At 42.8% G+C, this 12,327-nt stretch overlaps 1 protein-coding gene across 23 annotated transcripts in view; it reads left to right on the forward strand.

Annotated features, from left to right (window-relative positions):
* Window positions 1-12,327, forward strand: part of ADGRL3 (adhesion G protein-coupled receptor L3) — a 492,473-nt gene that overhangs the window by 350,250 nt on the left and 129,896 nt on the right. For 22 of the 23 annotated variants that reach the window (XM_069012991.1, XM_069012990.1, XM_069012994.1 and 19 more), the window contains one exon: window positions 2,348-2,428. The exons of the other annotated variant lie outside the window; for it this stretch is intronic. In XM_069012991.1, the coding sequence (XP_068869092.1) occupies window positions 2,348-2,428 (81 nt within the window). The remainder of the gene's footprint in view (window positions 1-2,347; window positions 2,429-12,327) is intronic. 23 annotated transcript variants of the gene reach the window in all.

Raw genomic sequence — 12,327 nt, forward strand, 5'->3', positions numbered from 1 at the left:
ATGAGTCTGAAGAACAGGCGAGCTGGCACTGATACTCAGAAAATGAATCACAACAATTGTTTGCATTGCTTTTTTTTGGAGAAGGAATATTAAAACCCAAATTTTGATTCATTATCATTATGAGAAGTGTGCAGTCTAACAGAAGTATGTTTTTTTTAGTAGTAGTATGTAGTAGTAATAACAGAAATCTGATTTTCTTTTGCAAGTACTGTGTTTTGCATCAGCAGCAAATAGATAAAAGCTTTCTGCAACTTGTTTCATTTATCACTAGAGAGCATTTGATGCTACTGCTTTCTCCATATAAAGTAAAAGCCTTAATAAAACAGTAATAAGCTTCCATAGTTATTACTGAGTTGTAATGAATGTCTAAACAAACTCATAGATGTTTTTAGCCTTTCATATAATGCGGATGTATCTTCTTTACTCTAGCCTAGCCCTTTAAGTCTGCAGAATTATTCTCTTTTGGTTTGCTCTCAGGAAGACCAGGTGATTTAAAAAAAAAAACCAACCAACCAACAAAAAAACCAAAAACCATGTGTCAGCAGTGTGCCCAGAGCAAGTCCTGTAAAGGGCCATAATGATGATAAAGGGATTGAAGCATCTCTTTGTGGGGATGGGCTGAAGAGCTGCAAGTATCCAGCCTGGACCAGATTGTCGAAGGGACCTTATTGATATGTCTAAGTACATGATGACAGGAAATAAAGAAGATGGAGCCAGGCTCTTCTTACAGGCAGATAGTGGAAAAACTGTTCTATTTTTCTTTCCTGTGAGGGTGGCAAAGCACTGGTACAGATTGCCCAGAGAGAGATTGTGGAGTCTCCATCCTTGGAGATACTGGAAATCAGATTGGACACTTGCCATGGGCTCTTTCTGCCCTTGAGCTGGGCTAGGTGATTTCCAGAGTTTCCTGCCAAGCTCAGCTATTTTACATTTCAGTAGTATCTTTGATGCAGCAAATGGGGAGACTGTTCTGTGGTTATAAGGGCACTGATCATCCCACACATAAAGCAGCTCAGAGTGAGAGCAGACTGTCTCCTTGTTCCTGCTGCACAACCAAGCAGCTATTAAATGATGACTTTTGCTCACTAATGACATCAAATGGGTTTTTAACATGTAAACGAGAAGAGGAAAGCAGAGTAACTTGTTATTTGCTATGGGTTTGCCTGAAGTAGCTATCCCATCTTAAAGCACTTAAAAGCAAATACGGAATTTGTGATGTGTTGGTAGATTTTAAACCTGAATTACATCCAGTTGTTGTAATGGCTAATAATGCAAATTATCTGAGTCATCCTCAGTGTAAAGCAGTAAATATAACCTGCACATTCAGACACACTTCTTTCTTCCCCCCCCCCCCCCCCCCCCTTTTCCCATTAATATTTTATCTCCCTGAAGAGATGTTTTCAGCATGTTATGTGCACCAGCATACTGTGCTTGTGGTATTCCTGGATGTCATTACAAAGAAGCCTGAAGACTGTACCACTGCTCCGCTGCCTGTGACGCTAGCTTGGAAATTGCTTGGAGCAACAACAGCAAGTGTCAACAGGGAGCTGTATTAATTATTTGGAATGTGTCTCTTAAGAGGAATCAACTGCTTTTATTGCAGAACGAATATTACTTGAAATGGGAAGGTTACTCTAACTGTTATCATAATCTATGTGTCATTAACTTTCCATGTTTAGAAGAAGAGATTAACAACCCTGTAAATTGGCACAGTAAATAGATGAATTATAAAAAAATGTTTTTATTATAAATAGAAGTTTCTCAATATAGTTACCTCCAGATTGCTGGAGAAGGATTGAGTCTTTAGCCACTGAGAAACTGCATGGTGGTGTTGGGAACCAAAAAACTTCCACCTATGTGAAAGCAATGCTGAGCTCTGAAAAATGATATCTGTGTCTCCTGCAGGTGGGACAAACAGGTGGGATTGTGCTTCATACCATGCTTGCTTCAAAAATTGCTGTGACATAGGAATGCTTGCTTCCCTCTTAAAGTGAGGTTAACAGATTGAATGGCTTGTGTGAAATCGGGTTCTCTTCCATAGCATATATATAGAGAACAGGTTTCAAGAGAACATGGTGCAAGGTGTATGTACATAGTAGTTGTAAAGCAGGTGTAACTAAAGTTCAGCAGAGTACCTGTGTCTGCAAGGAAATAGTGAGAGATGGGAGTGGTTTCAGCTTTTCACCAGATGTCCCCACAAAATGGGAGTTGACTGTGAAAAACACACAGAACAAAATCCTTGCAAACCTGTTTTTAATCCAGTGCCATAAAAATGCTGTGGTTTTGACTATAGCCCTGATAGATCTCTGTAGGAAACAGCAGAACTAAACCACTTATTTGTCCACAGGGCAGGCTCACCATGGGCAGGTTTCCTACATTGCCCCACCGATCCACCTCGATTCGGATGTGGAGAGACCGCCATCCAAGGGTGAGTCAGTGAGACAGTCTCCATTCACTTGCATTCCAAACCAGCCACAGGCATGGGTGGACATCGCTCACTTGTTCACAGAGCCTCCATGGCCAAGTTGTCACCCTCCATCTGAGGACACTCTGGGGAGCAAATTAGTTCCTGCAAGAGAGGCATATGTGAGATGACCGTGTCCCACGTGTCCCATTACATAGCTTTGTACATACCATAGCTTCACAGGCTGGTTTGCTTTCCTCAGTAGTTTACTCCTGCAGGGACAGTTACACCTTAGGTCCTGCCATCTGTCTTGCACCTTTCCTTCCTAATGGCAGTGCAAGGGCACAGGGAGCTGATGGCAGAATGCAAAAAGGCAGATTTCAGCTCCCCCTCAGGTGAGTGAAGTATACAGAATGGATTGTACAGTAGTTCAAGCCTGGATTCAGTCCTCGTTGCTGTTGCTTGAGGTTTTTTTTCCTAAGACTTGGCGAGGAGATGTTGATCATAAAGGATGACTCAAATTTTAGGTGGGCTGATTGCCCTTGGGAGTGATGCTAGTAGCCAGTATGTACAGAATAAGTCCAGAATGGCCTTGCTAAGACAGGTGCCTGTCTTGAATGGTGCAAATAAAGCAATGCGAATGTGAGGCCTTGATTTCTCTGCCCCATTTGGAGGATCATTCCCAGGCTGTGCTGTGCTAAGCCCCCAGTGTTTGCCCCTGTGGCCTGGGGAAATGAGCTTGTCCCCAGAGAAAGCCTATGTGGTGCTGCAGACTTCTTACACCTCCCTTTGCTCCTTTTGGTTAGGCTGGTCAATATTCAGGTATGATATCAAAGTTAGCAGCTTGTTCTCCTTGGAATAGATAATAGCAAAGCTAAAATCATACAGGAATATGAAGGGATTTCTTGGTCAACTCTGCAAGTTTATATGAACATCAAGCTCAGGGAATGTTGTGGAAGAAGAGAAGGGGAGGAAGAGGACAGCCGAAATGCGATAGGATGGAGATACTCTGTACCTTAGGTTTGGGATTTTTTTCCCTTTTTCCCCGCTCTTCAAAGGGTGCTACAGTGGCAGAAAGGGGACCAAATTGACCTGTGTGGTGATTGTCACCATTCTGCCACAACACTGTAAGGCTGTTGTTCCGTGTTTTATATCTGCACATGTTTCTCTAACCGCTCTTAATTGAAATATGCAAGGAACCATGTGCTGGGTGGTGTGAGAATGCCAGATTCACAGTCCTCTCTCCAAATCTGGTCTTGCCATGAGCCAGGCTGATTGTGTACAATCTCCTGGCAGTCCACAACCTCCGTTCAGCTTTGAGTGAGCTACCCTGGCATTTGACGTGTGCATTTGAGATCATCAGCTTTCCTAAGTCATTTGAAAACCTCCAGTTCTGTGGTAAAATTTACTACCTTGCTTTTATAGCAGAGCACTCTAGTGAGGCAGAGACAGTTATGACTTGCAGGACCTTCTTTCTCCAGTCTGTCATTGAGGTGATGAATCAGAGCTTACTTAGAATAGGTCAATGTAAATCCTTGCCTTGGCATCTGAACAGACTGGAGAAGACTGAAGGATGCTGGAAGAGCAGCAGAGACAGAGAGAACCTGTGTCTTGCTTTCTCCAAGCTGAAAGAGCTAAAGACTAACAAAACTCTTCAGTGATCTGCTGTTCATGAGGGCAGAGCTACCTCGGCAAGATAAATGGCAGTGCCACCAGGAGCAGGGCAAAGTGGGTCAGGCGGAACAGTTGCAGTGCTTGCAGAGAGGGTAAAATAGAGTTTTTCCAACATAAACTGCTACATTGACGCCTTTCACCAGGGCCTCCACCCCCCTAGCTGAGAGATCTTAAAGAAGGAGCTGCTCCTGGTGGAAGGACTGATATTACTGCTGCTGTGTGCTGGTAAAAGGACTTGAATACTCTTGTGTAACTTAATAGGAGAGGGCCAGGGAGGAAGCCAGGCATCAATCTATTAGCTGGTGACTAGGGGCTGTTAAAAACGTAATAATTGGTACTGTCTCCTGGGGGAAGAGCAAGGCTTTCCTCTGGCCCCGGGATGTGGGATGTGTAACTCTGTTGCCTCATTTCTAGCCTCAGCATCCAAAATCCATGAGATTATGTAATCATATTTTTTTTTTCCCCCTAAGTATTTTAGGCTTATGATTCTTTTTTGTTTGCCTGCTTTTTCTTTGGACATGCTTGGTTCATGTTCCAAGCTTCATCCCATAACCACAAGAGCTGTTTTAAACAAAGGAGTCAAAACCACCTATCCTTAAGCTTGCGTTCCCCCACATTTCCTGTAGCTGGATCTCTAAAACCAGAGCAGCATTATGACAGTCAGCATAAACCACTAATGCTTTTGGCTACTCCTTTGATGCTCTTCATTCCTCCTCCATGCTGCTCCTTGCACTAAGCTGAATGCCAGGTGCAGGCCAACCTCGCACTTAGAGTGGCAAAAAGAAGCAGCCACCATACAGTTTTAATTGTAATAAATGGAAGTAGAGCCTGGGTAGATGCTTTAATAGGAACATCTTTCCTTCCTGTATTATCAAAAAAAAGATACAGGTCTATGCAGTTGCAATTCTCAGTTGACAGATGTATTTGTAACTGCCTCTTCCTTCTCCTTTTTAAAAATTTTATCACTGGTGACATTTACACACATTGTTTATGCATGCAGGGGATTTTTACCTGCCTTTCAGAGTCCTGACGCTGGTGGTGAATAGAGTATAAACTGCAGTAGTTTACTAGTACATTAGTGTCACTGTGCATTACAGGGTAATTACTCTGAGCCACTGCTCTGTGCAGCCACCCAGTAATGACACTGTACATCACTGAATAGAAATGAAGCTTTGAATCAGCATTTTTCATCAAGATGCTTCTTACTCCCCACCCCCTTTTTAATTTGAGGCTATTGTAAAATTAGCTCCATCTAAGAAGCACTGTTAACCACTATTTTTACACCTCCTTTTAGTCCAACAATCTGGATGTGACTACATGATTTTTATGCAAGTGTTTACATTTTCTTTGTACAGAAGAATTCCAGGGATATCTGAGAACTTAGGTTGTGATATCATAGACTGAAGATTAAACCTGTGTTTAAAAATGGATCACTGGTTGCTGACAATAGCAAGGAGTTTCATAGATGAGTGACACTGATACTCTGGTTTAGAAAGGGGTTTTATGGAATTATCATATATAGCAAGAAATTAAATGTATATACTCAAATTCTGCCAGGTGGTAAAACACAGTAAAGAAGTGAATTAAACTCACCGAATATGTGCACTAAAGCTATTTATAAAGCTGAATAGAAGCAGATTTTAGCGTATATGTGGAATCATATTAATCTTGAAATGTATGCCTGGCATTTCAAGATAGGCAGCCTGAGAAAGTCTCCTCCCCTGTTGAGCTGATGTTTTGTAAAGGTTTCCTTCTAAGTTGAAGTTCAGAGAGTAGTTATCTTGGAGATTGATATGCTTGAAATCAGTACATTTCCTAAACATTAGCTGATAAGCAAAACTCTGTACTGGTCCCCAGTTCTAGAAATAAATAGCAAATAAAGGAGGCACGGGAAGTTCTTATCCTTCTGTGCAGATTTCTCTAGCCAGGGAGGTTGTTTTGGCACTGTGTTAAGGCACTCTGGGAGGTTTTCCTGTAAACCCCAGTTATCAGGTTCCTATTCCATAAACACAGAATCTGGCCTCAGTGCTTAGACAGCACATCAGTGAGACAGAGGTTTTGCTGGGTTTGCACCTTTCTTTTCCATCCTAGCGAAAGATGTCCCTTTGTGCTTTCTTTACTCAAAACCAGGATCCATTCTGCCATTTTTCTCCACTTTGCATTTGCAATGTCTGAGGGAGAACCTCTCCTGAACAGCAGAAGCACGGTGAAATCTTATAACCAAAAATAGAGTAGGTTTTTTTGTTAGTATGAATTCTGGGTCTTATTTATTTTTTTCCCTCCCAAAGGTCCCAGAGAGGGTCGATGGCTTCACAGATGATGTAGGAGGATCTGACAGCTGGGCTTATTGCACAGCCCCAGTCCTCCTTCCCAGGTCCAGGGAAAGGGGAGGGCTGGGCAGAGAGGCCACCCAGTAGCACTCCTTTCCTTAATTCAAGCTGACACACGGGGTCATGTATCCCGTGCTCATCCGGCCCTGAGACACCAGCTTGCCTGCCTCTCCCTCCCCAGGTCCAGCACTGAGAGAGGTGCGTTCAGGAGTCCCTGCTGGGAGCCAGCAGGGGCCAGGTATCTCCCGTTTCCAGGCTTTTCCATTTTCTGCTGGAATTGCCCCCCCTGGGGAAGGCATTCTCTTAGCTCAGGAGTCCTTTACAGAGTTCCTCTGCTGCTCTCAGAGGTCCTGCTTTTACTCATCCTGCTCCTTCTAAGTTAGCTATATGTTTCCAGCTTCTTAAGGCAGTATTATTTTCCTGACATCATTCAGGTAGGCAAATCCAGGGGAGAGGCTGATTTGATGCCTGTAAGCCAGGAAAGGATCATGCAGTGGATGCTGTTTGGTGACCCTTGTGCTCAGGACCCTTCTTTCCTTTTCCCTTACGCAATTCTGGGGTGCTCTGTTGTGTCCTGCTCTTTCTTGGCCATGTACTTCAGTTTTGCTAAGCCTTTTTTTCAAGGATGACATTTCTCAGGGCTTCCCCTTTGTGGCTGCCCTGAGCCCACTAGAGGATCTCCCTCACTCCATCATGGGGTGTGAGTGTTCGTTGCAGAAAGCCAGCACCATTCTGTTGTCCCGTGTGGCTTTTAGGAAAGCAGTGTGTGAGAGGCATGCAGGTAACTGGTGTTGCACCAGTTGGGTGGAAGGTGACTGTCACCACACCTGCACCATCAGTGGAAAGGTTTTGCAATGACTGCAAGCCTCACATGTACTGTGAATTTGCAGCTGCCTTGTTTGGAAGTCTCTTCCTGAATCTGTCTACACAGATTTGTTTGTTGTGTTCCTTTGCTGTTTGTTTGCTTTTCGTTTGAGTTCGATTTTTTTTTTTTTTCCTTGTGATAGGCAGCCTTATTCCAGGCTGGATATGAGTCTTCAAACAGCCTAGCATTGCAACAGGGTGGGTTTTGGGTGGAGTGGTAGATGCAGATGCAGGAATGCATTGCAAGGAATGGGGCTTGTTTGGTTGGGTCCTGAAGATGGTGGAGGGATGGATGAGCTCTGATAAATGCTTTTCTCAGTTTTATGCAGAGCTCTCTGAAAATCTTTCATTGTGGCTCATGTCTGTACTGAAATGTCCACCTTCTACACTGCTGTTCCTAAGGCAGGCAGCTGCTTTGAACATGGGCCGTGCTCCATGTTTATTAATTCCTCATTAGGTTTCATGGCTGGTGCTAACAAGTACCACAACCAGAGCCACCAGAGCTCCTGGAAATCGTGCAGCCAGCCTGTAGTCCTCCTGTTTGCTTGTTGCCATCAGTGAGGTCCCACCTTGCCTCCTGTAGCTCTCCACAGTCAGAAAGGGTTAATTGCACGCCGTTCACCGTTTTGGTTTTCACTGTGGTGCTGAACTGTTGCTCTTGTTTCTCCGGAATGTGTGTTTTCACTGCAGAGGAGCACCTCAGGGCATTGCTGTTTATTTATAAGATAACAGCGTTTGCTCTAGCAGAAAGCTGGAGCGAACAAAGTCTCTCAAGGAGGAGTGCTAACTCCTGTGTGCTGGTGGAAACTGTTCAAAGTATTTACACTTGAAAATACTTGAAAAGGATTTTGGGGAAGGGGCGAAGAACAGTCTGAGTGATATTTAACACCTTTTCCATTATTCTTAGTCATCTGAAAAAAAATGTAAAAGGGCACTTTCTAAGAAGCTTTTTTTTTTTCACCAGCTTTACTCCTAGTAAAGGAGTTTTGCTATGGAGATCAGCATGAACTGTGATTTAAAGATGCCTTGAAATGTTACTCTTTGTAGGCCTTTTGAAGCCACTGTATGACCTGATAAGCTCAAAATGGACATGGATATGCACTCAGGAGATTCTTTTGACAGTGGCTTTTGGTTTCCGCTGCACTGAGTTTTGCCACTCGCCATCAGTGGTGGAAGTTTCCACCCACCTGACAGTGGCAACAGCTGGAAAGTAGAGTCAGCTATGGCAGCGCACCCTCAAGCACCACTAATCTAAAGTGAATGTCCTATTACCAGCTTGGAAAAAAGCTGTTGAACCAGTTCAATGTGGAAAAAAGAGTGTAGTGCTGCATGCAGCATGAGACCCTTTCTCAAACTTTTTTTCCCTTTTCTGCCAGACTAATTTTTGGCTACACTTCTCTTCCTGAAATATTTATAGGGCAAATAACTGTTTTAAATGAGCAGATGGGGGAGACATAAGACAAGCTGTTAAATTAATAAACATGTGTGGTGCTTTATCAGTAAGGGAGCCCATTTTGGCATTTCTTCTGGATGATTTGTATGGCCTATCACCATGGCACCTGGTGCAGGGACAAGAAATGGGTACTTAAAAACCAAACAATGTGCAAACTCCTTCCATTATAACTTCATTATGTCAGATATAATTGTCTATAACTAGATGTCAAATACATAATTTATGTCCAGCTCCCCTGTGGAATAGTGGGCATATGAATGAATGGCCCCATTAATGGGAAGGAGCTTTTACTGTAACTTTTCCCCTCCTGGTACATGGTCCATTTTGTCACCTGGTATTAATTCTGAATCATTTCAGGGCTGCAGAAAAATGCCTGTTATATTTATGTTTGTGTAATGGGAGAAGATGGCAAATAAATCATATGAGAGATCAAATTTCAGGTTCACTGATTTCCTAAGCCATATGCTTGTGTGAAAGAGACTAGGATTGGTCTGCAGTGCTTTGATTGAGAGGCATAACCAGCCTTCATTTTACACATCCAGAGATGTTAAAAAGGTGCACGATGTGAGGCAGAGCTTCCTGGGGGAGCCCCCTGCCACAAGGAGCTTAGCCCCTGGAAAGCTGGGATTTGCCACTGCAGCCATGCTGCTGCCATCCTTTGCTGTGTGTTGTGTCTTCTCTTGCACTGTGTCACGTGAGGCCTGTCTAGACAAGGACTCCATGACATAACTGAAGTGTGTCATCGTCACCTGGAAGGATGGAGGATATGAAAACCCTGTTTTTCCAGAGAATTCCTCTGGAAATGTATGGGGGTGTTGGAGTGGGACATAGAATCCCAGTTGTTCAGTGGAGGGCTTGTATATATTCACAAATAGGTACAAATTCAAATGACCAGGTTGGAGTAGCATCCTTTTCTACATTTTTATTATTCATGTTGTAATATGTAATAGCATTATAATGTATAATGGTCAGGGATCTGAAGCACCTCTCCTATGAAGGTAGGCTGAGAGTTTGCATTATTCAGCATGGAGAAGAGAAGGCCCCCAGGAGACCTTCTAGCACCTTCCAGCACCTTCAGGTGCAAGAAAGATGGGCACAAACATTTTAGCAGGGCTTGTTGCAATAGGACAAGAGAAAATGGCTTTAAGCTGTAAGAGATATTAGAAACAAATTCTTTATTTGTGAGTGTGGTGAGGCACAGGCACAGGTTGCCCAGAGAAGCTGTGGCTGCCCCATCCCTGGAACTGTTTGAGGCCTCATTGGATGGGGCTCTGAGCAACTTGGTCTAGTGGAAGGTGTCCCTGCCCATGGCAGGGGGGTTGGAACCAGATGGTCCTTAAGGTCCCTTCAAACCCAAACTATTCCATGATTCTGTGATTTTTCTGTTGCTGTTACTTTTCGCTCTGTGTATGACGTATTTAGAGAAAGCAAATCACCCTTACAAAAGAAATGTAAAAAACGTAAAAAATGTTCTGGTCCAAGTTAGGAACAGCCACTTCTAAAGAGCCATCCAGTGGTGTAGTTTGTCTGTCTTCCAGTAAAATGTAGAAATATAGTTTGCCATGTTCTCATAGAGAAGTTCATCAGCAGTGCTGTAGAAAGGCAGGCAGATGATTTCCCATGCAAGCAAATCATGTTAGACTCATACATACTACTCTTGACAGCACTGAGTCAAAGAGTTTTGTGTTTATTTGATGGCTCTTCAGCTGTGCAGTGGAATTTTCTGTAGGTAAGCAGGATTTTTTACAGCATTTGGCTCTTAGAATCTTCTTTGGCTGAATCAGATATTGTTGGAAATGAGGGATTTCCACCAGAGACAGTGATCTGATGCTTTATAAAGTGTCTGGGTTTAGAGCCTGTTTTGGCCCCTGAATTTCCTCAAAGTGGATTGTTGAATTTTGATTCTTTTCTTTGTGTCTTGTTTGTTACAGGGAATGCTAGTGATGTGATATAATCCATTCAGAGGGAAAGGTATACCTGTGAATTGTGTACCTCACTCTTAAAAAGTGCTTTTGGAAATCCCAGCCTTAATAGATGCATACTAAATACTGATTTACTGATTATGGAACACCATGCTAAGATTGTAACTTGGCTCCCTCATAAGAGGCCTCATGTTTTATGACTTTCAGCCAAGTAAATTTGGCTTCAAAACTGCAGTGTTTGCTCAGAAGAGAAGGGCTGCTATCCTCTAGCTCCAAATGGTTTGTTACTGCCTTCAGATCGGCTTGATGTAGTTTGTTCTCCTTGAAAACTCACAAGAAGCAGTATTTGAAAGATCTTACTGCCTGTAAGAACAGATACCATGGTTGATTAGCTGTAATTATAAGGGTTAGAGGTCCAGGATGCATGAGGGTGCAGCAGCTGTGGGGCTGTTGGCCAAGGAGCTTTCAGGGATGGAGAAAAACAGCTGGAGTTGAGGCAAGAAGACGACTTTGCCCTCTGGGTTTTTTGCAGGTAGGTACAGGGAAAGTCTTACAGATTAAACATGCTAAATAGTAGTAATTCACTGCAGCTGGTTTTTTTGGGGGGGAAAATTGCTTGGGCTTTCTTCATTAGAAAATGACTATGAATGCTCTCATGGCAGTCTCCCCTTTAGATTTTCTCAAAGTCCTGGTTTCACGTTTATGTCATTATGAGCACTGCTTTCCACACGTGGGTGTGTGTGTGACTGTATTATGCCCACAAATTTAGCAGTAGATGTGCAGCAAAATAACACTGTTACTGAGTAAACAATTACATTTCATTTTCAGGAATAAAAGGGAATGTGTGCCCATAAATCTTCTTCTAAATAATCTGTGTTGGAGAGTAAAAAGAAGATGAGATTTCTAAATTCATGAAGGCCCTTCACAGTGGAATCCTGTGTGCCACTGAAGTGTAACAAGCTTATTTATATTTTATTGTGCTTCTAGATCAAGCTGTATTATTATGGGCTGCATTCCCCTGACACTATAGCTGTTGCTAAGGAAGAGGTACATTATGTTAATATTTTGTGATCATAACTATGCAGGCTGGGTTATGTACATTGAAGAAGTTGGGGGTGGGGGGAGAAGTTAATGCACCATTTTGATTAGAGTCTCCTCAGATTATTGCTCACATTTAGAAGCAAAAACTAAGCTTGAATTTGAGAATAATTCACACAGAAAATGGGAGAAAACCAAACAATTGAAACAATTTGTTCACTGAACTTTGAAATTGCCCAGCAGTTGGAATCTGGAACCAGTACTGCTAAGAGGGAATCTGGCAGAAGCAAGCTGAATGCTTTTACCAAACACGTACAGTGAAGAATTTCACAGCTTCCTCACGCCTTAATGTGTTTGGATCATGTAAACAGAGCATTCATCCTTAATTCCTATTTCCTGACCATTTCCAGTGCTGGTGTCTATTGTGTGATTTCAGTCCTTTCTCATTCATTTAGCTTGATTCACTAAGAGCCTGCAGTGTGGCCAGCACCATACACAAAGTAAAATGGCAAATGATGCATTAGCTCCAGTGTATGGAGTCAGAGAAAAGGCCAGAGTCATAATCAAGATACCAATGTCCATGCTGGTTATTCTAAAAAATACACTCTACAGACTGTATTGATAAGCATTATGAAAATATTT

This window comes from Aphelocoma coerulescens, chromosome 4 (genome assembly GCF_041296385.1).
Source record: "Aphelocoma coerulescens isolate FSJ_1873_10779 chromosome 4, UR_Acoe_1.0, whole genome shotgun sequence".
Lineage (NCBI taxonomy): Eukaryota > Metazoa > Chordata > Aves > Passeriformes > Corvidae > Aphelocoma > Aphelocoma coerulescens.